The sequence below is a fragment of the Postia placenta genome (assembly GCF_002117355.1).
Source record: "Postia placenta MAD-698-R-SB12 unplaced genomic scaffold POSPLAscaffold_10, whole genome shotgun sequence".
In the NCBI taxonomy this organism is placed as follows: domain Eukaryota; kingdom Fungi; phylum Basidiomycota; class Agaricomycetes; order Polyporales; family Adustoporiaceae; genus Rhodonia; species Rhodonia placenta.
In genome coordinates, this window is record NW_020169841.1 from 690,830 (window position 1) to 712,690 (window position 21,861).

General features: G+C 53.2%; 14 protein-coding genes across 14 annotated transcripts; 5 read left to right on the plus strand and 9 right to left on the minus strand.

Moving 5' to 3' along the window:
* Nucleotides 1-204: 204 nt before the first annotated feature.
* Nucleotides 205-993, plus strand: POSPLADRAFT_1148433 (hypothetical protein; the record flags this gene model as incomplete). Its single annotated transcript, XM_024486175.1, has 1 exon — nt 205-993. The coding sequence occupies one exon, from the start codon at nt 205-207 to the stop codon at nt 991-993; it is 789 nt and encodes a 262-aa protein (XP_024337141.1).
* A 177-nt stretch (nt 994-1,170) lies between these two features.
* Nucleotides 1,171-2,691, minus strand: POSPLADRAFT_1148764 (hypothetical protein; the record flags this gene model as incomplete). Its single annotated transcript, XM_024486222.1, has 6 exons — nt 1,171-1,303; nt 1,358-1,626; nt 1,685-1,861; nt 1,947-2,051; nt 2,104-2,254; nt 2,357-2,691. 6 exons carry the CDS (start codon nt 2,689-2,691, stop codon nt 1,171-1,173), a joined length of 1,170 nt encoding a protein of 389 aa, XP_024337142.1.
* An 812-nt stretch (nt 2,692-3,503) lies between these two features.
* On the minus strand, nt 3,504-4,646 carry POSPLADRAFT_1075062 (hypothetical protein). Its single transcript, XM_024482775.1, has 5 exons — nt 4,374-4,646; nt 4,076-4,313; nt 3,943-4,024; nt 3,700-3,881; nt 3,504-3,646 (listed from the first exon to the last, which is right to left on the minus strand). Exons 1-5 carry the CDS (start codon nt 4,487-4,489, stop codon nt 3,587-3,589), a joined length of 678 nt encoding a protein of 225 aa, XP_024337143.1. The 5' UTR covers nt 4,490-4,646; the 3' UTR covers nt 3,504-3,586.
* A 559-nt stretch (nt 4,647-5,205) lies between these two features.
* Nucleotides 5,206-5,496, minus strand: POSPLADRAFT_1102512 (glycoside hydrolase family 128 protein; the record flags this gene model as incomplete). The annotated part of the gene is made up of 2 exons (XM_024483232.1): nt 5,206-5,262; nt 5,320-5,496. Coding segments are annotated over 2 exons (234 nt in total), but the record flags the coding sequence as incomplete, so codon positions are not given.
* A 297-nt stretch (nt 5,497-5,793) lies between these two features.
* On the minus strand, nt 5,794-7,701 carry POSPLADRAFT_1047808 (hypothetical protein; the record flags this gene model as incomplete). The annotated part of the gene is made up of 6 exons (XM_024479365.1): nt 5,794-5,859; nt 6,376-6,634; nt 6,689-6,800; nt 6,866-7,009; nt 7,061-7,430; nt 7,522-7,701. 6 exons carry the CDS (start codon nt 7,699-7,701, stop codon nt 5,794-5,796), a joined length of 1,131 nt encoding a protein of 376 aa, XP_024337145.1.
* A 69-nt stretch (nt 7,702-7,770) lies between these two features.
* POSPLADRAFT_1123469 (hypothetical protein) lies at nt 7,771-8,023 on the plus strand (the record flags this gene model as incomplete). The annotated part of the gene is made up of 2 exons (XM_024483537.1): nt 7,771-7,932; nt 7,997-8,023. Coding segments are annotated over 2 exons (189 nt in total), but the record flags the coding sequence as incomplete, so codon positions are not given.
* A 534-nt stretch (nt 8,024-8,557) lies between these two features.
* POSPLADRAFT_1148313 (hypothetical protein) lies at nt 8,558-9,029 on the minus strand (the record flags this gene model as incomplete). Its single annotated transcript, XM_024486162.1, has 2 exons — nt 8,558-8,783; nt 8,920-9,029. The coding sequence occupies 2 exons, from the start codon at nt 9,027-9,029 to the stop codon at nt 8,558-8,560; spliced, it is 336 nt and encodes a 111-aa protein (XP_024337147.1).
* A 217-nt stretch (nt 9,030-9,246) lies between these two features.
* On the plus strand, nt 9,247-12,542 carry POSPLADRAFT_1147628 (hypothetical protein; the record flags this gene model as incomplete). Its single annotated transcript, XM_024486086.1, has 15 exons — nt 9,247-9,375; nt 9,626-9,758; nt 9,779-9,917; nt 9,942-10,020; nt 10,074-10,384; nt 10,437-10,760; nt 10,884-10,949; nt 11,005-11,248; nt 11,310-11,393; nt 11,477-11,539; nt 11,595-11,829; nt 11,886-11,992; nt 12,051-12,169; nt 12,233-12,334; nt 12,389-12,542. The coding sequence occupies 15 exons, from the start codon at nt 9,247-9,249 to the stop codon at nt 12,540-12,542; spliced, it is 2,289 nt and encodes a 762-aa protein (XP_024337148.1).
* On the minus strand, nt 12,496-14,891 carry POSPLADRAFT_1171425 (hypothetical protein; the record flags this gene model as incomplete). The annotated part of the gene is made up of 8 exons (XM_024488134.1): nt 12,496-12,805; nt 12,856-12,865; nt 12,927-13,037; nt 13,097-13,130; nt 13,190-13,349; nt 13,416-14,529; nt 14,583-14,665; nt 14,733-14,891. The coding sequence occupies 8 exons, from the start codon at nt 14,889-14,891 to the stop codon at nt 12,770-12,772; spliced, it is 1,707 nt and encodes a 568-aa protein (XP_024337149.1). The 3' UTR covers nt 12,496-12,769.
* A 2,191-nt stretch (nt 14,892-17,082) lies between these two features.
* POSPLADRAFT_1081287 (hypothetical protein) lies at nt 17,083-17,395 on the minus strand (the record flags this gene model as incomplete). The annotated part of the gene is made up of 2 exons (XM_024483000.1): nt 17,083-17,307; nt 17,366-17,395. Coding segments are annotated over 2 exons (255 nt in total), but the record flags the coding sequence as incomplete, so codon positions are not given.
* A 624-nt stretch (nt 17,396-18,019) lies between these two features.
* On the plus strand, nt 18,020-18,677 carry POSPLADRAFT_1182874 (hypothetical protein). The gene is made up of 3 exons (XM_024488954.1): nt 18,020-18,095; nt 18,151-18,297; nt 18,356-18,677. Exons 1-3 carry the CDS (start codon nt 18,048-18,050, stop codon nt 18,476-18,478), a joined length of 318 nt encoding a protein of 105 aa, XP_024337151.1. The 5' UTR covers nt 18,020-18,047; the 3' UTR covers nt 18,479-18,677.
* Nucleotides 18,678-18,876: 199 nt separating this feature from the next.
* POSPLADRAFT_1147178 (hypothetical protein) lies at nt 18,877-19,241 on the minus strand (the record flags this gene model as incomplete). The annotated part of the gene is made up of 3 exons (XM_024486033.1): nt 18,877-18,928; nt 18,987-19,051; nt 19,116-19,241. Coding segments are annotated over 3 exons (243 nt in total), but the record flags the coding sequence as incomplete, so codon positions are not given.
* Nucleotides 19,242-19,482: 241 nt separating this feature from the next.
* POSPLADRAFT_1047816 (hypothetical protein) lies at nt 19,483-20,145 on the plus strand (the record flags this gene model as incomplete). The annotated part of the gene is made up of 5 exons (XM_024479367.1): nt 19,483-19,567; nt 19,625-19,690; nt 19,754-19,848; nt 19,902-19,970; nt 20,026-20,145. 5 exons carry the CDS (start codon nt 19,483-19,485, stop codon nt 20,143-20,145), a joined length of 435 nt encoding a protein of 144 aa, XP_024337153.1.
* A 126-nt stretch (nt 20,146-20,271) lies between these two features.
* Nucleotides 20,272-21,727, minus strand: POSPLADRAFT_1147632 (hypothetical protein; the record flags this gene model as incomplete). Its single annotated transcript, XM_024486087.1, has 8 exons — nt 20,272-20,441; nt 20,501-20,569; nt 20,623-20,861; nt 20,924-20,988; nt 21,058-21,232; nt 21,291-21,455; nt 21,503-21,546; nt 21,602-21,727. The coding sequence occupies 8 exons, from the start codon at nt 21,725-21,727 to the stop codon at nt 20,272-20,274; spliced, it is 1,053 nt and encodes a 350-aa protein (XP_024337154.1).
* Between the last annotated feature and the right edge of the window lie 134 nt (nt 21,728-21,861).

The following is a 21,861-nucleotide window of genomic DNA, read 5'->3' on the forward strand; positions in this document are numbered from 1 at the left end:
ATGGATAGATTGCAATATTATTGGTATCAGGCCCTCCGGGGCGACGAGCAGAGTCGAACGCAGCAAGAATCAAGGCTATACGATGAGTATTTCAAGAGATATCCGTGTTCTCAGTTCGAGGTGCTCAGAGCGACGCGAGGCGCGAAATTTATGTGTGTTTGGCCCGACTGACAGGTTGAGTGATAACGGCAATATATCCAGCATATGTCGTCCCAACCATTCGCATTTATCACGCCCTCCACTCGCGGGCTCTCGCTAGCACTGACCCGGCACCTGCTCCGGACAACTAGCATGCCAGTCTTTGCGACGCACCGCTCTGACGAGCCTGACACGGTTCGGAAACAAATTCTATCCCCGCTGCACGACGTCGACCCTGCAAGGCTCAAACTGCTCAAACTGGATCTAACATCGGAGGACAGCATCGCGGCCGCTGCACACAAGCTCTCGCATCTCCTCAAAGACAACCCCAAGTCTCACCTGCAGACGGCATTCTTTGGAGGCGGCGTCTTGCACCCTGAGCGGCAACCAGCGGACCTCGACTTCAAACAAATACAAGAAACCTTCCAAATCAATGTCATCTCGCACCTTCTCTTGATCAAGCACTTCTCGCCCTTCCTGCCAGGCGCTCAGGCCGCGCTGACCCAAGCGGCTCCTCTTGCGAAGTGGGTGCACATCTCGGCTCGCGTCGGCTCTATCTCGGACAACAACCAGGGCGGATGGTATTCCTATCGTGCCTCCAAGGCAGCTTTGAATCAAGTCGTCCGAACCTTCGATTTGCACCTCAAGCAGAAGAAACTTCCTGTTGTGTGCGTAGGGGTGCACCCCGGAACAGTCAGGACTGACCTGAGCCGCGACTTCTGGGCTGGTGTACCAAAGGAGAAGTTGTTCGAGCCCGAGTACGCTGCGGAAAGGCTAGTAGAGGTCGTAGATAATTTGAAGGCGGCAGATAGAGGCAAAGTCTGGGATTGGGCGGGGAAGGAGGTTCCCCCGTAGGACTAGATAATAAACAAGCAGCGACACCCCATAATTTATAAAGGAACAGGACACATACAAAAACGTAACAAACGACAATTGTCCTAGAGAGCACGAGAGCACGACACATAGCAATGTGACAAAATAGCGACTATACAAGCTCACTGTCCGCTTGCAGAAGGAGCGCTGGCAATCCGTTCAGGATACCTTCAGACCGCATGAGCAAAGCGCATACAGTTCACCCCGCAGAGCGTACCTGGCTTTAATCCTTGCAGCTAGGTCCTCCTCATAAATTTGATCAGGACCCAATTGGTTCCCAAGTGTCAGCCACCTTCGCAGCCTGGCATTAGCACCGGTGCAAGACTGACTCGGCTCGCGAGCTTACCCTGGCCTTGTGTTGTGTTTCCTACCGAAGATCTCAACCTTGCGCCCGCCGGGACACATACGTTCGATCAAGCCGTACACTTCATCTGGCTTGCGACTCGTCTCTCGCACTTCCGACACGATCACGTCGGTGTCAAGTCCGCGATTCACCCATGAAGGAAACTTGAGGTTTCCCGAGTCATCGGTGACAGTCTTGACGCCCACAAGCATATGCTCTTTGGTATGGTTCAGCCAATGGCCTGTTCGGCCTGTGCGAATCACTCGTTGAAGCTGATGTGAATAGCTATGATGAGTGCTGGTTGCTGGTACAAGAACGCACATGAGTTACCTGGTTCGTCTTGACCCAGACAACTTCGTCCACGCGGGTGTAGCCCCACACGCGGAGGCATTCTCGCCCTACCTCCATGGCACGGCCGGTGACCCATAGGAAGAGTAGACCCTCGTCTTGTAACGTAGGAATCGGCATTGCACGCATCTCGTCATCTGTCATAGTGCCGTAAGGTAGCTAAGGGAGGATGTTGTGAGCACGCGATAGGACGGAGACCTGCGGGCAGACGCAATGGAAAGTGACACGAATACGTGATACCTACACTCATGTGAATATCCCAGGGAGGGTCAGCCATGATCACATGAAACTTTCCGAGGACCGAGTAGTCAAACCTCCGTAGGTCACAGTTGAGCCATTGGGGTGGGAGCTTTTGAGCAGATCAGCATCAACTACCCGTGAGCGTGGGTAGCTAAGCGTACTATGGGTGTCTCCTTTCCAGTAGGGCCCAAACCAATGCCCATTTTGTACGCCTTCTTGACCTCTACTCTGTTGTCAGGTTGACTAGAACCATCATTGATATCCCAATCGACCTCGAAGTGTAGATACCGACACGGCGCCTTCTCCTTACCCCTTCCACCAGCGCCCAGTCCGCTCGGTAGACTGACTGTCCCAGCTCCCTGTGCACCATACCCCATCTGTCGATGAGAAGGCAGCGGGGGGATAGATGGAGACATGGCATATGTTGGTTCGGAGTAGCATGTATTGAGGTATGAACAATGGCCGAGCGACGGGTCCGTATGCGGGCGAATGAGAGGGCGGAAATGGATGCGGTCGCAGATACTGAGCGGCGCATTAGGGTCGGCATTGGACACGGAAAGACGACGTGCTTTCGCACATAAGTCCTTCGTGATATGGGAACATATAGGCTCGAAGCTGCCGTTAACGGATCGGAACTGTAACGAGAGTTCAATTGCTCGGCATTGTCTGACTGAGACCACACACACCTGTTCGGCGAGCAGACGGCCCTTGGCTGTACTCCGCTGCAGGATGTTGTACACCTCCTTCATATCCTTGCTCAGGCTAGCAAGGGTCGTAGGTGCAGGCTTCAGCCGTGCGCGCAGCTCCTCTCTCTGTTCGTCCTCCTCTTCCGCGTCACCCGCGGCAGAATCGGCGTCCTCGTCGACGACGCGCTTCCGCTTGCGTCCATGTGAATACGAGCTCGAGGCGAGCGCGGCGTCGCCCAGATGCACCTCCATGACAGTGAGATCTCCAAGTGTTTCACGTATCACAGAGATCCTTCCATGGGCCCATGCTTCAGCAAGATTCTCAAGAATAGCCTCGAAACGTGCGAGGTCTGTTAGCCGGAGCGAAGGCGGCGGGTCGGGCCCAGGAAATAGCCCTGGTGGTGGTGGTCCTGCAGCGATGACATGCGTGAGGAGGTCGAACGAGGAGATGGGTGCAGTGACTTTGTACGAGGAGAAGAGGTTGCGGAGAGCGGTCGACACGACCAGCTTGAGCTTGTCGTCGACAGACATCTTGTCCGCGGTGAGCTCAGGGGCCGAAGGCGCGTCGCTTGCGGGTGGATTCACGTGAAGCTTACCCGCGGGCTGCACAAAATGCAAAAGTCGGGTAGTGGACCTGTCTTACCGACCGTAGTAAGTGCGGCAGGAGGTAGTGCAATCAGACAACCCCCTCGCCTTTTACTAGGGGGTTCCGTGTTCTGCCTCCAAATCAATGCCGCATTCCCAATTTTTCAGCTCTCAGCTCGATCTGAGTCGATGGTCCTTCTTATTTTGCTCAATCGCATGTTCCCTTTTACTTCATGCTTACTCGGTGCTTCCATATTCCATATCATGCAGTGAGCATACAATTCGAATGCGAGTTCTTGCAGGCATATACTATTACAAGGTGCTATTTCGATTTCAGCCTTATGTCTGTACCTAGCAATTCACCCTAAACTCGTTACGGGACTGCCACGCCTGCTTTGACACCGGGACGTTCGGAGATCCTGTTGACCCAGGCCTAATAGCAGTAGCTTAACTACTAGCCCCCGTGAATATCCTTGGGAAACATACCTTCAAGCTCGGCCATTCGTCTAAGGTCGGTATCATTGCCCATTCATGAAGCCTAATCCACGGGAATACGTTCAGATCGGCGAGGGAATAAACACCCTTTCCAGGACCAGCTAGGTATTCGCGACCCTGGGAGAGGCGGATTTCAAGCACCTCGTAGAGCCGCTTGGTCTCGTCGATATAGCCTGTGTGCGGATAGCGGATATCAGCGACTACGCGCTAGCCGCGGTGGCGACGCATCCTTACGTTTCTTTGCATAGGGAAGATCCTCGGGAGCATATCTGTTGAAGTGGTGATTTTGGCCTTGCATTGGCCCTACTCCGCCATGCTAGATCCCGAGTTAGCTGTCAATCCGGGTGCATTATTGAGGTCAACTTACGGCAAAGAAGATCCATTGAATCATTTCACTGTAGTTGTCCGGGTCGCTGACGGGATCGAATGCGAATTTCTTCTCCTTGTCATAATGCTGCTCAAGGTAAAGCAGTATTGCTGCGGACTCGAAGACAGTAAAGTTGTTGCGAGAGCGATCCACGAGCGTAGGGATGCGGCCGTTTGGGTTCAATTTTATGAACCATGGCTCTTTCTGGACGTTCGTCCTAATGTCGATTGAAAACGCGCTGTCCACCCGCGATCAGTAATCGCTTCTACTGTACCGCGCATTGCTGACGAATACTAACTCATAGTCGGGACCACCGTATGCTAGCTTCAGCTCCTCGAGGAGTATCGACGCCTTGTAGCCATTTGGAGTCTTACCGGTGTATAGAAGAAGAGGGCTGCCGGTGTCAGAGGACATGCTTACAGGCTAGCAGGTTGGATAGGGAGAGGGAGCGGGAAGGTGGCTGGTGTTCCACTGCTTCGTAAAACGACTGCTTTTATACCAGCTCCAGCCTACATTTGTGTGAGAATGACAATGCATCTGGACATAGTCAGCTGTCAAGAATAGTAGTAAGCACGCCAGAGATGCTATGATGCAATCGGTGAGCAAGCTCGGTCCTGGACCGTATGACGGTCCCCGAACTTTAGCGCGAGAAACATGTGTCTATCAAGGGCTATCGGGGCGTTGGTATCGATACCTTTCCAGTGCGTTCTATCTCGCGAACACTCATGCCAGGCATTGTAAGTCGCCGAATGATGGTACATATACATGCGTACATGCCTCAACTCAGGGTCAAACAAACACTGACAGAGTAGATCCTCCTACAATTACCGCCTGGATTATTGGCAAGGAGAACTGTATCGTCTGCTTGGCTCAAGGAGAAGCTCGTGAAGCGGCTGCCCCCGCCATTGACACCGCCCGGTGTGTGTTGGTAGAGACGTTTAGCGAGATCGCGCTGATGTACTGCTGACCAAGGACATTGATCCTGTGCTCCCGCCGGCGTTGTACTGCGTGAAAACGCGGCTGACAAACGTCATCGGCTTACCTGATTGACCCCCTGGACGTCTTTAATGGCGCCGAACTAGGTGTACCGCTCTATCCATCCCGTGTCGTTCATGTACGCCCGTCACAATGTTCACGAAACCGACGATGTCTTGCGGCGAGCATTCTGCATCCGCGTCCTTGAAGTCCTCGGGACATATCTTAACTCCATGCAGTCTCAGTATGCAGACACGTCGGCGAAATACCTGGCATGTCCATTCAGTGACCCATATCGGCCATCGGAACATCTGGTGAAAGTCTTTCAGATGTTCAACGAGTGCCGTCGAACTGGTTTCATACCAGTCGAAGCCACGAATTCCACTGTACCATTCCTGCAGCCACTGTTTACCATAGGGTACGTAGGTCAGTGCCGGAGAGCCCAGAAGGACTTCAGAGGCTGGATTTACTGTTCCCAACGTGACGTAGAGGTTGAGAGGTGATGTTGAATCGTGCTGAGAAATCAAGCTCGTTGAAGCCATATACGTGTGTCCCGCCGGATTCCTTTGGTCGCATTGTTGATGAAATTCTCCCCTACAACATAGACACAAACCACAGATGTGATACTTATGCGATCGCATGTACACGCGTTACTTCCCAATAACATTAGAGATTGACCTACCAGCTGACCTTCCCCATTGTCTGAGATTTAATAGTATTATCCCAGTTTCCGTTAGGCCAAGCTAGTCCTGCCTTTGATTACCTACTGCGAATCGCTCGTGTGCGTCCAACAAAGCCAAACGTGGCGACTGAAAATAATAAGAAGGGTCCAATGTTACAAGGGACCACGATTAGCTGTCAGATGCGTCCGCTCATATCTGAGTGATTATAAAAAGACAGCAATCGAGGACTCCACGGCGGCCCCATATAGAACCACATGAGCCGCAGTCCCCAAGAATGCTTTCCACAGGCCGAGGAGCCTGCCGTCAAAGTCAGTCAGTATCGGATGACTTCTGTGAGCATTAGCGAACTCACCGACATGGGATCTGTGGCCCGTCGCGTCAATCCCGGAGGGCAGTGCCTTGTCAATGCAAGTGAAAATCGGCATTGGGTAGTACGGATACATCGGAATTGTACGGTGTAGGATGTGTCGATTCAATGGAGATGTATAATACAGGAGACAAGACTCTGTTCAAAAGCAGTAGCGAAAATGGATCATGTCATCTCCGATCGCAAATCGGTCAAATGGAATACCGTACCGGTCAAATGAGATCGCCCACCCGTTCACACTTTTAGAAATGATCGTGTGGGTCCAAGTCCCTTACCTGCCTCGGCCACCAATCCGGCCACAAGTACTCGACCTCGTATTTAGTCTCGCCATCCTCTATCTCAAGCGTAGCGAGCTCCATGTGAATGGGAACCAGGTCCTCTAGCCGAAGGAGGGCGAAGCCGAGTCCCTTATACGAGCTGAGCAGCTTCCCATGACTCCGCCTCATTGTCTTTTGCACGCCGTCACCGTCTTTCCATCGTTGATTGGGCACAGTGCGAATGTCGAGGAGGGGCAGCGGAGAGTCGACTAGGGACCTAGCATGTAATGAGCGTGCGTGAAAGCCATACATGGCGCACCGGTGAACGCACCTATTGCCTGACTGCCGCACTGCGACGGGCAGGATGCGCTTCCGCAGTATGCCAGTAAAATAAGTCCGCGCAGTTAGTTCTTGCCCGACAAAGCATCCTTTGCTGTAGTTCACTAGGAATATGATGAAGCCTGCCGTCACTGACCCTGAGACACGAAAATAGAGCTGCGGAGCTTACATGCGCCCATAATGTCCAGATTGGATTCCATTGGGAAAGCTTTCATGGGACGAATATCAAGGACGCCTTCTGGGACGCTTCTTAGAGTGCGATGTAGTTGATAGTCTTCCGCAGAAGCTACATCATGGGTCGATACCTCCTGTGCTGTATGTGTTTCAGCAAGCTCTCAACAAGCACGAGTTAGTCCGAACCCACGTCGGTCGCCTTTCCGCACGAGCAGCCGGTGACCCATCCCAGGGGCCCTCCTGTCCTGTATCACCCCCGGTGTCGTTCCCCACGGCCAGGCGGCGTTCTCATCCCATTCGGGTGTCATGAAATCATTCCGAGTCAGGTCCCACTTCCGCTTGACATCCCAGGTCTTCTCCTTCTCCGAGCCCCACGCCGCCCAGACGTCGTACTCTTCGGACACATCGCGCAGCTTGACCTTCGAGCGCAACACGTACCGCTTGAGCATCGCTAGAAGCGGCGGTGCCTCCGACGGGCGCGCGTCGTACTCGACGAGGAAGCCGGGGGCACCTCCCTTGCCGGCCTGCGCGTACACGAACGCGTCATAGAGCACGCGGCCCTTCAAAGGACATAGTTCAGATTCCATGTCAATCAGGACATTGTGTCCGAGAAATGGACGGAGACGGGGGAGCGCGGAAAGAGCGACTTGCCTGTGCATGCAGAAAGGTGGTGAAGAAGTGGGCCTGCGGGTCCGTGGGGATAGGCGACGTGATGAGACCGTTGAGGAATTCGCCAGCCTGCGAGCCCGTCACGGAGAGCACCGCACGATGCGGGATGGGTGCGACGGTGGGGGCATTGCGAACGAGCGCAAGGATGCTTGGTGGTAGCATGAGGGTGAGAAGTCAGAACGATCGGGATACATACACGCCACCTTCCGCTTGCCACCCATGTCCTCTTCTTGTCAGCACCTCCTTTCTGCACTCAAAGAGTGTCTTCTGCACTCGGACTGCGTCGTAAAGCAGGGATATCTACCGTCTGAATGTCTGCGGGAGCACACCGATGAATTGCCGGAACAGTGTAAAGCATTGCGGCAGGCGACATTTGAATGCAAAAGGGGTATGGTATGTCTCGCGGTCGTTTCACCCTTCTCCGAGGGACAGGCCTGGTGATAGTATATGCCTATAGTTAGACATGAGGAAGAGATTCCGAGGAAACAACGTGGGCCTTCCTCCACAAGTCACCCAACAACAGGATGCAGCAGAACAGTCGGAACAATAGCTAGCTGATATCTCGGATGCTGGCGCTTTGTGAGTGACCGTAGCATTACTTAGTGAACGTTGTTGGTCTCTTCGATGAGTTCTTGCTCGACTGATCTTTTTGTTGACAGGACGCCTACTCTCCCTTCGGAGGACGCAATGACGTAGATATGACTAGTCACATATTCTCCGCTGAGTACGATGCTCTAGCATACCATCCTCTCATTCTACATGGAGCTTTACGGGGAGTTTATTGGATCGTTCCTGGGCTAGACGGTTCAGCCTCACTATCTCCTGCGCTGTTTTCTCATACGAGCATGCCATAGTCTACATGTCGCACATATCGCATGCAAAACACCATGGAAAATCTGAGTTGGACTGCGCGACGCCCAAAGAACGTCTATGTCGCTTCTGTATAGTGCTGCACCCAAGAAAGTGCGAAATGCAGCCAAATGTGGGATTCCTCGTCATGAAAGCCTTATTATTGGAACTACGCTTTGCAGCCGCTCTCTTCAACCAGTACTGTAGTGAACACATACTCCCCGTCATGACTGACGGATGCGTGAAGTTTTCCCACTTGGCCACTGGGCATGGATGGATGGAACTCCAATGTCGGTTTGCGGCCATCTACTCCGCGTTGTAGGCCGTGGAAAGTGAGTTCCTTCCAGGCTGGCTTTGCCACCGGATACAGAGCCTTGTACGCTGCTTCCTTCACGCTAAAACTGAATGTGAGGGGAGCGGGTGAGCACCCGTCCATACGTGTGATTCGAGAGCTTGATTACGAACCGGACTGCAAGGAACTGCGTCCTCTGATCATGCTCGGAAGGAGGTATGACTTGCCACACGGCCGACTCGGTTTCACTGAGAATCCTAGCGGCCAGGCGTGCTGCTGTCCTCCGCTTGATGAGCTCTAGTATGCGCGGGACGTGGAGAACATCCACTCCGATGCCCAGTATGCCCATGGACGAGTCGGAGCATCAATGCAAGAGGAGAAAGAACGACCTGATTACATTTGAAACAAGCGCGCGTGCCTCGATCGAAGGATCTGCCAGATCTCGCCCAGATCTGCGATTGACTCTTTGCCCTCAGTCCTTGCTAGCCAGAACACACCAATTGACGTCGTCAACAATCAGAGGTCCCATTGTAACATATTCCACACGCAAGCTAGAACTCTGTGTCATGCCGCTTGATGCTGCCGTCAACTACATCGCTGCCTCTACAAATCGACATCCTCAAGCGGGAGATGCATCAAGTCGCTCGTTGGTCGCATTTGGGTCCTCCAAGCTTATTGCATTATGGGACGCGAAGGTAGATACCAGCCTTAAGTACATGAAACAAGTAATGTATCGCTTTTTTTCTCAGGATGTCCTCGACAGGGGAGTCTATCAAACGCTTCCGGGGCACGAGGGTCTCATCACCTCAGTGCGCTTCGTACACAATGAACTCTTTATGAGCGCAGACGACAAGGGAGTCGTCAAGTCATGGAGACACAACGGCACGCAGGCGCGTCCAGCATGCACTTGGTGCCTGCTTGCAATGACGAGTCATTTATACACAGTGGAGACCGACTTCCTCTACTCGAGCACATGACAAGTCCGTTTCTGCCATGGCGGTCCTCGAGGATGTTATAGTTACGGCAGCCTCAGACTCTTCGGTGAAAATATGGAAGATTGTGCATGAAGAGCAGTCAGGTAAGTTATTCATACTGTAGTGTTCTATATACACATTGGCCACACAATCTATCAAGATGTTCTCCTCGAGCAGCAGACAATCTCTTTGCGGGGGCGATATGCGCTCTCTCTTAGCCTCTCACCACTTCCAGGAGCCCAAGGTGTGTTTTTTGCATGCATGTCCCACTGAACTAGTGGTCACAGCTCTCGTTACACAGCCACCATTCTGGCGATTGGCGGCACAGACAAAAATGTACAGATATGGACTCGCTCGGATGCCCAGGTATGCAAAAGCTTCTCTACAATGTTGTTCCTAGAATCTATATCTCCTTGTAGTTCGTCTCGTCCGCGATTTTGTCAGGCCATGAGGACTGGGTCCGCAGCTTAGCGTTCCGGCAACCAGAGAAAGACAGCGATCCGCTCATACTCGCATCTGGCTCACAAGATGCGACTATACGACTATGGAATATCGAGTCGTTCATATCCAAGTCTACGAACCGTACCGACGGCGAGTCAAGCACCGAAGTCAGTGACGAGCTACTTGACGCCTTCGAAGCATCCTTGGCGGAGGTTGCGGTTGGCGAGGAGGGTGGCCGCCAGATATCCCTCAAGCGCCATATTCTCACCGTCAAGGGCTCACAAAATAGGTGAGCCCCTCCATACACGCGCCCCGCATCGTATAATATCCCCAGTCCAAAGTACGCAGCAGTTCTCCATCACTTTTGATGCGCTCCTCGTCGGCCACGAGGCCAGCGTCACCTCGCTCGCCTGGCGGCCTCTGCCTCCGTCCTCCTCGTCCTCCGCAGCTGCATTTGATCGCACCCCGACCCTGCTCTCCACCTCGACAGACTCCTCGCTCATATTGTGGTCCCCCTCCACCATCCTCACCTCCACCTCCGCCCAGGAAAACGGCCAGGACGGCACAACGTCGCTTTGGATCAACCGCCAGCGTTTCGGCGATGTCGGCGGCCAGCGGCTCGGCGGATTCGTTGGCGGGCTGTGGACGCGCGGCGGGGCAGAAGCGTCTGCATGGGGATGGAGCGGCGGATGGCGCCGCTGGCGATGCGTCCCCGACGCTGGCAGTCACGACGGCGGCCTATTTGGTGCACCGTCCCTCGAGAGTTGGACAGAGACTGGGGCGATCAGTGGGCACAATGGACCTGTAAGGGGTATTTCGTGGAGTCCCGACGGCGAATACCTCTTGTCTGCTAGGTGAGCGACTATCTGAGAACGCACTTGAGGCAGAAGTGAGATGATAGGTGTGCAGCCAGGACCAGACCACACGCATACATGCTGCGATTCCAACGACATCTGGCGATCAATCCGCGATTCCAATTTGGCACGAGATCGGCCGACCACAGGTGCATGGCTATGATCTCATCAACGTGGCCACCCTTGGACCCTTGCGGTTCGTCAGCATTGCTGACGAGAAGGTAGCCCGGGTTTTCGAGGCGCCTCGCGAGTTCGTTGACATTGTCAACAATCTGAAAATCGCGCATCTGGCAGGCGAGGTGTGCAACAACCTATGCACAGTGTTCTTCTCCCTCATTACCGATGTCTGATGCATTGCAGGGCGAACGACCCCGCGCAGCAACTGTTCCGCCTCTCGGGCTGTCAAATAAAGCAGTGAGCGAAGGTACAGTTCTACGCTTGGAGGTGTATGCGGTCTGCTCACAGCACTTCTTATAGTAAATACATCTCTGAGCGATGCAACACGTATGAAACGACGGCCGTTTGAGGGTGAGCTCGCTGCGTTCACACTTTGGCCTGAGGTCGAGAAGATCTTCGGCCACGGGTATGAGGTAAGAGAGCAGGCGACTCGGATCCCATCAAGTCAACTTACTAAATTTTGACTAGTCGATCACATTAACGGTATCGAGGGCGAAAAGATTCATGGCCACAGCATGCAAGGCGACGACTGCAGATCACGCCGTCGTCCGCATCTATGACACGGAAAAGTGGCAACCAGTCGGGAAGCCTCTCGCAGGGCATACCTTGACTGTCACTCGCGTAGCCTTTAGTCCAGATGACAGGTTCGTGCTCTCCGTATCGCGGGATCGCTCTTGGCGTCTGTATGAATATAAGGAAGACAGTATGTCATTTAGTTCTCACCGTAGGCTCGACTATCACTTAATGATCCGAACGTAGATGGCTATATCCCTGTAGCAGCTGACAGAACCCACGCGCGTATAATTTGGGACTGCGCATGGGCTCCTGAGGGGGTTGCTTTTGCGACTGCGTCCAGGGATAAAACGGTGCGCGTCTCTTCAAAGTTGCTCTTTACAGACGGCACTAAGACTGGTCACTGTTCAGGTGAAAGTCTGGCAACCCAAAGTTGCAGACAACTTCGAGCAATGGGCAGCCGTTGCCACGCTTAAAACGGTAGAGGCAGCTACCGCTCTGACTTTTGCACCCAAGAGCACGGATGGAAGGTCGGCTAGCCCATCCTTTGGCAACCTGATTTGTGGCTCAGCCTTAATGCATATAATCCCTAGGAGCACCCTGGCTATAGGGTTGGAAAACGGCGCTATCCTCATTTACTCATGTCCCCAGGACAATTGGGTAGACTGGCGGCTTGACCTCACGATTGACTCAAGGTAGGGATTAGTTCCACGTTACACCAACGTTCAAGGCTAAGTCGCCTACCGCAGCACTGCACATGTCGATCACATACATCGCTTGGAATGTCGGCCTTGCACCAACGACGCAGGGATGCAGCTAGCTAGCTGTAGTGAAGATAATACATTGAAGATTCTGACTGTCCGTACTGTGCAATCAGGATCAGAGACTAAACACAGTACGTAGGGTAATCAAGTGAAGGATGCTCAGTATACAGTGTAGACACATGGGTATAGACCCAAGAACTAGGTAGTAACGAGACAATCGGGTTAGATGTGGGTCAGTGAAGGGTATGACACAATGGGAATGCGCTATGCGACTTGAGATAAATAACAAGCAAGCAGCATGGGGTACGGGATAGCTTGAGCCAGGAAAGCAGCGATAGGGATACAACAAACGATGATCGACGTCAATTAAACAATGTCACGCAGACTCATGGGGACCTCAGGCTGCAAAACCGTCAGCGTTACGCTGACTAGAGTACATGCGCAATACTTACGCATTTAATCCTGGAAGCGGAGAAACTGAAGTGAGTGGATAAGAACAATCTGACAACAAGTAAACACTGACTTATAGAAGCACTCTATGGAGCGCAACATTTCGACGTCGCCCCCTGTGGCTGTCACAAAGTTGACCACAACGCCTGCACGCGAGTAGCTCGGAGCGATAGCGGGAGCAACGCTGTCGATCAAGGCGACCAAATCAATGAATGCATACCGAGAGGGAAGACGAAGACAAACCGATGAGCATACTCTTCAACAGCTTTTGGCAGATCTGCAATTGCACGTGTCAGTCAACGAGCGAATGCTGATGAAGTCTGAAGAGGCAGTCACCGTAATTGATGATCAGGGGAATCTGCGACACTTCTGGGCTCTTCACTTGAACGTCATAAACGACCAAAACCTTCGTCGTGGACTGCCGCATGATGCCATTCGAAGGGCTGCGGAATTTGTTCAGGGCTGCCAGCTTAGCACCAGCATTCATGTCTCCATGCTGTTATTGTTTAATGTTTATTAGCTAATACGGCGAGAGGCGGGGCATAGAACAGCATATACTCACCAGAGGAACCGCTTCGACGCCACGGCTTGCTAGTTTGTATACGACGGAATCCAAAGCGGTCATGCCACCGACATGTATGATGGCATGGGGGACGTCAAGGTCGTCGAACAAATCAGCAAGAGCATCCAACTTCCACTCCCGGGCCTGGGCAGTCTCCGCGCTCGAGGCGCCTCTACCAGAACCAATTATCCCAAGACCACTAGCAGGCAGGGGAGCGTCAGATCGGCCACCAGCGGTGAATGCGAGGTACAGGTAGAATTGGCGTAGTCCGCGAGCGCCCTGATTAGTATCGGCATGTGTGACATTTCCATCCCGGCGGACAAGAACGCGGACAGGCTCGCGCAGTTGAATTGCGGAAGCAAGATTGAGCACGTCCTGAGGCACTGTGTTTGAGAATAGGGCGGTCTGACGCTCTATAGGCTGCGCAGAACCACCGTTGGCCGCATCAAACGAAGACGTGCCTAATCCCACACCAGAGAGCCTGCGGGCAGTATTCTGGAAGTGAGGCACTAGCGCTGACAAGCCGTTGCCTGCGTCCAGTGTGGACAAGTTTGTTTGCGAAGCCGATCCAGGCGGAGTGGTACCGGGTGCACCCGAACTCAGGGGGCGAGACCGGGGAGGAGGAAGCAGCTTGATGATATTGAAGACGAACTCATGCAAATTGCGGGCGATCAACTGATCGACCTCGTCTAAAACGAGGAACCTCACGTCCGAACCAGAGATTCCACCCGGGGAGGTAAACAAAGCATGGAGCTTCTGCGGGGTGCCACATATGATATGAGGCATATTCTGCTGGAGCAACCGCAGCTCCTGCGTGAGGTCGCTGCTCGCAGAGGTAGCACCTACACCCAGCGCTGATTTGATGCCGATGGGACCACCTAAATCACGAATCATGCGCTGCGCTTGTGTGGCCTGATCGACTGTCGTTGAGATCATGACAACGATTGGGCCCCGCAAGGGCATCCTCGTTGGCGCGTAAGTCAAAGCGATGTGGATCGCGGGTATGACATATGCCGCAATTCTCTCTTGCGTGGGCGGGGCTTGAGCAATGATATCGGCACCCTTTAGAAGAAAGGGCAACGCGCGCTGTTGTATCTTGTTCGGAGGTCCAACACTGATAAAAGAGTCAGCATTTTTAAGGTCGCCGTTCTCGATATGAAGACTTACCCAAAGGTATTCAAAGAACGTAGCAGGTCTGCTGCTAGCGAAAGTTGTTCCCATTTCGTGATTATGGGACCGCCGTCTCGCGACTGAGACGATCCAGCCAGGCTGTCACCCTGTACATGGTTGATATTGATTCAGTACGGGACATCACACACCGAGAGAATTATATAGCCCAAGAGGAAGACTCACCCCTGTTGAGTCGCGCCGAAGCAACCCTGACACAGACCTGCGCTTGTCTCGGAAAATGGAATCCTGGCGCCCGTCACTCCCTCGCAGCGGTATGTCAAGATTCCCGGCAGACCAGGTGCGCATCGGGGGGTTTGGCATGCGCGGGGTGGAACGAATATCTGGCCGATTGGGGAGACCATGTCCCAAACTCGATGTTGTGGATAGGACTGCGGGAAGGGCTCCATGCCCATTCAGATCGCTTTGTGGCAAACCATTGCTGAGCAAGGCCGCCGTTTGCAGTCCCGGGTTGACCGCCTGCATCTGTTGTGTTTGCAGGGCGAGCAGCTGTCCAACAGAGCTCGTAAGGGTATTGAGGCGGCTGGAGATCTGGCTGATGTCGTCCGATGGAGCAGATTGGTTGGGTGGGATGGCAGCGCTCATCGACGCGCGGGGCCCGAGAGAAGCGAACGGCGTCTGCAGGTTGCTGCCACTGGATGCGAAGGGGTCCTTGAACTCCGGAGGACCATTCGCGTTTATGCTCACGCTGAGGCTACGTTCAACCAGAAGATCAACCTTGCGATTGACATCCCCTAAGTCTCGCTGGATTTCACGAGTTGTGAACTCACAACGCGCGAGGCGATCGAGCAGGTCGCGCATGAAAGGTGACGATTTGAGTTGAGCATCAAAGCTCGACGGCAGGTCAACGCTGTTCGCAAAGTGACTGCCAGAGTCTAAAGATGACGCCGGGGACGAGGAGAGGAACGGAGGATGCATGAACGACGACCTAGAGTTTCCGGTATCCAAGATTACTGGGGGAGTATTGAGACGATCCCGCCCGCGCCCCAGAATGTTGCCATAGAAAGAACCGCTTGACGCCAGCGCACCGTTGGATTGTAATGGTCCCGGGGTATCGTCACCATCTTGCGTGTTTCCGGATAGACTCCTTGCGAGCTGTCTGTCATTGACAGAATACGTCCGGTCGGCCTCGTTGAGGGAGCTGGTGGCGGGAGAGTGACGCGTCTCGTCCGCCGGAGGATTGAACTGGGTACCGGGCTCCGGCTTGCGATCACGCTCATCCTGCAGCGGACTCGGAGAAGACCTCACAGAACGATAGTCTGAGGGTGAGATGGAGAGAGTCGAGGCTGATGTGCTGTACTGCTGCTCCCTGTTCATCGACAGCCTGAAGCCGAGACCGGACGCCCTTCCGTCCTCCTCGTTCGACCGCATTCCTCCAGGAAAGAAGGGTGTCGATGTAGGATTTAAAGCTGGACTTCTCGACATTGTGTCCATGGCGATAATCAATGACCTGGCAAGTAGAGACAAGTAGAAGAGACGGCCACGCTATGGAGGATCCATGAGCTAATGTCAAGTGGCAAGCGGCTATGTCAGGTACTGACCTGTTACGCCTCGCAGAACTACCAGGCAGGTGCCATCCAGCTAGTTGGGTAGGTGACGACGTGTCGAGAAAGATGAGGGATAGAAGCAGCCCGCAAAGGGACTGGATAGACTGGACGGAACCGCCAGCTGTTGGTCGCAAGTCGCGACGGGGCTGTTTGATTGGCGGTCCGGCTTACGAAGCACCTCCATCATTCCAAGACATCCCACTGCGCATTGTCGGACTTCAATTCACACAAAACACTAGATCATTGATGGCTATGCTACATATCGTGTACAATAGATTACAGACATGAGCATTAACAGGAGACCACGATAACCCATGGTCAGAAAAGGAACGTGGAACGACCCAAGTCTAGGCGTGATGGAGCTGAATAAATCTACTAAAACAAGGACGATGAGCTTATGAATAACAAAAATTATACCACACAGTTTGCAAACGAGAAGCCCATGAGGACGCGTCTAGACAGTGGCTGCGGTGTTGCGGGTCCAGTCGGTGCGGGAGCATAGTCCTGATCGAACACACGGGCATTAGCTCTCGAAAGTTGAATTCGCGATGGGCCCGCCCGTGAAGGTCCTGCGCGTGAAGGAATCTCTTGCGAAGAGGCGTCCTCTGGCACATATTCCTCCTCAGGTGAACAGATCTCTAGCACCTCTGCCTCCTCAGGTGAATAGTATTCTGGCCAGTTCAGCGGACGCCGCGACGACTTTTTGATCATGATGGTGGGTTCCGCTTTCACAGCTCTTCTAACGGCTAAGGTCAGTGAGGGCACTCCGGCTAAAACTGCGAACGTACTCGGATTTGGGCGGTGGTAAAGGAGTGTCCCTATTCTCCGCGTATTGAACCTCAATGGCCTTATGTTCCGGCAAATCGCCAGGGCTCAAACATACCTAAATGCGACACGAATCAGTATGGCAAGTACGTTATCGGAAATGTACGCACCGCTAGCTTCGTGCCCAACAGAGAATACCCATTGAGATCCAGCGCACGTTGAGCCGCGCCGATGGAGTAGAACTCGATCGTCGCATATCGCGGGCTTTGAAGGTTTGGACGTTCATTATCAATGTAAGGACAACCCTGCGTAACACGTATCTCCACGTGATGGACATGTCCAAAACGTCTAAACGTCCGTGCCAAGTCTCTCTCGGTGATCTCCTTGTTCAGCTATGAACGATGTGAACATCTTCAGTGAACGTTGACATCCTTGCGTTGATACACTTACATTGCCAACGTAGATATAACACCAGTCCGACTTGTCGCGATTGGCGTTGGCCCTCATGTGGGCCTTTTTTATATCCATCCTGATTTGTTCCATGGTCTTCGCGTTCGGGCCCGCAGGAGTCTTAGATTTCTTCTTGATCTTGTTTTCGCGCTTCTTGTGAGTGTGTTTGATCTTCGCCTGGCTTGCTCGGGACTGCCTGGATGGGCCAGCCACAAGCCACGGAGTGTCATTGGTGATAGTCATGCTTGCAAGACGCTATGGGCTACAAGTTAGCAAGACGCGCCGCCACCATAGTGATGACGAACACACATCCGGCATATACCTAGCGTCTGATCTACGCTTCTCGTCTTCAGAGTCCGACTGCTCGTATCCTCTGATGCCCGTCTTCGGAGTTGGCCTTTTTGACATGATGAGAGTGGCGAAGGGAGGATTGGGGGTGAGATGCGGTATCTGCCAAAGCAGCAGGCCTTATGTATCGCGAGATGATGGGACGGTGTGGCCCGTAGAGGGCCGCTGAGTTTGGCATTAAAGCAAGACGGTCAAAGCCGCGGGAAAGGCCAAAGCGATCAGGGATCTGTGGTTGAATGGCCACGTGACCGTGATCATTTGCCTCACGACAAAGCGCTTCTCCGGAACCACCCTAATTCGATCAAACTCCAGCTCAGTCCCAGTTTCCGCGGCCATGGATCGGGCTGTCTGTCGCTCTCTTATCAGAGAGGTCAACAGAGCTGTTCGTCTATCTTCCGATTCTGAGCATTGCAATGTCCTGATCTGAGCGCGTCTAGTCAATACTATCCCGAGAGGCCAGGCCAAAGACGACCGCCACCAATTTTCGTGTCATCTTCGAGCAGGGACACCGAAGTGGCTCGAATCGCTTTGATTATGATCTCCAGAACGCCCTGACCTTCATGCGCTCGCAACGGATGCACAAGGTATGCCCCCCTGAGTGGCGTTTGCCTAAGCTCGTGCCTGGACTTACCACATATGCAGACATTGTTGGACCGCTATAACCCTTTGCATGACCTCACCACAGAAGAAAGAATCAAAGCCACCGCGCGACGGGTGGGGCTGGACATGCCCATACATACCCCTGAAGGCGAAGATGGTTCTTGAATGAGTGGTGGCTTTGGTTCAGATCTGCCTGTATGACCCTGAACCGTTCATTTGTCGCTTGGGTGGCCATTCCGCCACATACGTTGAGGCCGGCTTGTACCTCACGCCATTGTGATCTATCCAGATACCTTGGTGGTACCAATTTGGCGAGACGCCACACAAGGACCTCCCTGAATAGACTAGCCCAGGATGACGCATTGTATTAGAGTGACATTGCTTGAGTCGCAGCATGTGGCAACATAATTGAATTGAACAGTCTTTGCGGTACACGAGGATTGATGAGAGGGCAGATGCCTTTTTGTCGCCGGAGGAAACATATGATACAGAGCAAGCAAAAAAAGAGATGTTTTCACTCTTGTGGTGCCTCCCTGTGTTTACGAAGCATATTGTCAGATCGACTACCAGTAGAGAGGATAGGTGATACTTATAATATACAGCACGTTGTTACACCTGGCCGGCGTTGGCATCAGCTAAGTACGCGGCGACAGAAGATGTACGCGAGACATACCGGATGAACACCTCTCCTAGGGCACCATTCGACTTTCCATCCTGGAATTCCTCCGTGTTTGCAAGCTTGTATATATGGAGAGTTTGTCAAACGAAGCGATGCAACGCAAGGAAGGAGTGCAACACGCACCTGAAGATTCATGTAACCGTCTGTACTGACCAAGAATCCCTTGTACTCGAGACCCCACTTCAGTCTCACGTACACCGGCTTCCCAGTGAGCTCCTGGATGAAAGGCTTGGGATTCACCGGGTTGACCTGCACGATACGACGTAGCTGTGAGTTTCGCGGTCATTTTTTGCGCAACTGGGGACGTACTGTAGACATGATGGTGGGCGATCAAGAGAGCACGTGCGGACTTCGAAAGTCTTCCCGCAGACAGGTCTGCGCTATAATAGAGGCTCTTCCCCGCGCTGGGGGGTCGTCCTCAGCCTCCCATTCCGGCCCCCCTTGCATCTCGTCCTAACGCTCGCTAGCCTGTCCGGAACACTACGCATAAATGTCGGACCGCGAGACTGGAGGCATACCGGGATCCGACGAGGACCTGTCGCTGCCGAAGGCGACCGTTGCTAAAATGATCGCAGGTAGGCCGTTGATGCTCTCTTTGCTTTTCCCCTGCAGTTAACAGTCCGTGTGCTCAGAATTATTGCCTCGTGACGTGTCGTGCGCGAAGGAGACGCGAGACTTGGTGATCGAATGTTGTGTAGGTGAAGTGATCCATCGTCCTCGTACGGAAAATTTGCATTCTCATTCGGTCCCATGCTGCTCAGAGTTCATACATCTAATATCCTCGGAGGCCAACGAAATCTGTGAGAAGGAGTCGAAGAAGACGATTGCGCCCGAACATATTATTTCGGCGCTGAAGGTGTGCAGTGTCTACCGTTCCTCGTCGGTATTGCTGACACTGGTGTTACTTAGCATCTCGGATTCGAGTCGTTCACTGAAGAGGTGCAGGATGTGTTGAAGGATCACAAGCAGCAGCAGAAGGTGCGTAGGGAGCCCTTCTCGAAGCAATGTCTCCCCTAATCCCATCTTCTCACAGGACCGGGAGAAGAAGGTATCGAAGCTCGAACAGTCTGGCCTCACGGAGGAGGAACTCCTCAAGCAGCAAGAAGAGCTCTTCGCAGCCAGCCGCGCGCGGTTCCAATCTGCCCAGCAGTAAACCTCGCCCGTATCGTTTTCGCCTGTCACGAGGGACATTGGAGCAGCGCTGTATACCTTGTACGACCACCCGCACCCGCATACGTATCAGTATCTGGTTCTGTTGTAATCCTCTCTGAGTTATTAGCTAGTATGTAATCTTCTGCAGTCGGTCCTGTAAATCCCTTAGCCTCCTTCGAGGCAAATCTCCGTTCCATTCCTCGAGTTCGTGACCGGTGTGGTCAGGGGTCTGCATTAGCCTGGGCAGGCCTTCTTGCTCGATTACGAACGAAGCTGATACAGTGCCGTATAAAGTAGCTGATAATTGTAGCCTTTAGCTTGGACGTAGATGTATATATCGAATCACCAGAACGCACCTTGGTATGCGTCCCCTGCAGTCTCGTACAATCCAGCCGCAAGACCTCCGAGGAAACTATTGCCAGCACCTGCAAGAATTGCGTAATTTGCCAGGCGTCGCTTATGTCAGAACTGCACAAACCTGTGACATCGACCACATGCTTCGATGCATCTTCCGAGGTCCAGAAAGCAGGGACCCATCGTCCAGGCTTGCTTCTACTTGCCACGTACGCCCCCATCGCACCGCTGCGGATGATGACCGTGCCCGTGCCGTCTTGCCCGACTCCATAATCGAGTAGCCTCGCACACGCAGTCTCTACGAGGGACTTCGTAGGTGCACCTGTCATGGAGAGCAACGACATAGCTTCCTCGGCATTGGGGCTATGCGCGATGGACGATTAACGGACCTCCCTCGGATAGTGAGGATCGACAAGATACCACACCTCAATATCGATATGGAGGAAAGCACTTCTATCAGCGCGGGTAGTTCTTCAGGTACGCATCTGTCCTTGCTTTGCAAGTGCAAGATCTTCTATTAACACGACCAAACCCAATCGAATTAGCAGGTGGCACGTACGGGGATTGGTTCGTATATGGTGATTGGCTTCCAGTCCAGTTCTTTCTCTATGTCAGACACAATCGCAGCAGCTCGTGTTGGGGAGCAGATGAAATGGAGCATCTTCGGCCTGTAGAGCTTAGTCCTAGACAGGTCTCTGGGCGTGATCCTGACACGAGGTGTGGTATATTGAAACCTATGACGGGGGCGTCTCAGTATACACGTCCTATGTAATCTTGCGCAAAGAACTATACCCTCTATAATCACCTCGATATGAATTGAGAGCACGGGTAGTGACGCGCTGCTGGTCGTCCCTGTAGAGCCACGTATCCGTGCCATATGTGTCTAGTTTCTTCTGTATGTCCTCCGGGAAGTCATGGCCTCTATCAATGATCATGCCCACTTTCTCGGCGGGGAGCCTGTTGTATTGTCAGACACAGCCTTCGCTGTCCATGAAGCTGTTCACCATATACGTGCGCCCACAGTAGCATATGTCCCCCCACCTCCAATCTAATTGGACGTGTTCGAAGTCTGAAAAGGCCACAGTAACAGACAAGGTACTCACCTGGGGAGGGAGCGTCCGCCCGGTTGGCTTATCATTCTCGTCGTGGAACTGGAAGTCGTCGATGATGAACATGCCCAGAGACACGAAGATCCTTTCGCTCTCCTCAGATGTGCCCGAGCTCGACATGATGCGGACGGATTGAACTGCTTCCAAGTGTGATATGATGAGACGATGGGATGAGGCAAACCCAACGGCGGCCCCGCTGAATGGATCTTGATCTCTCCGGTCCGTCGATCGCCCTGATCGCACGGACCGAGGGC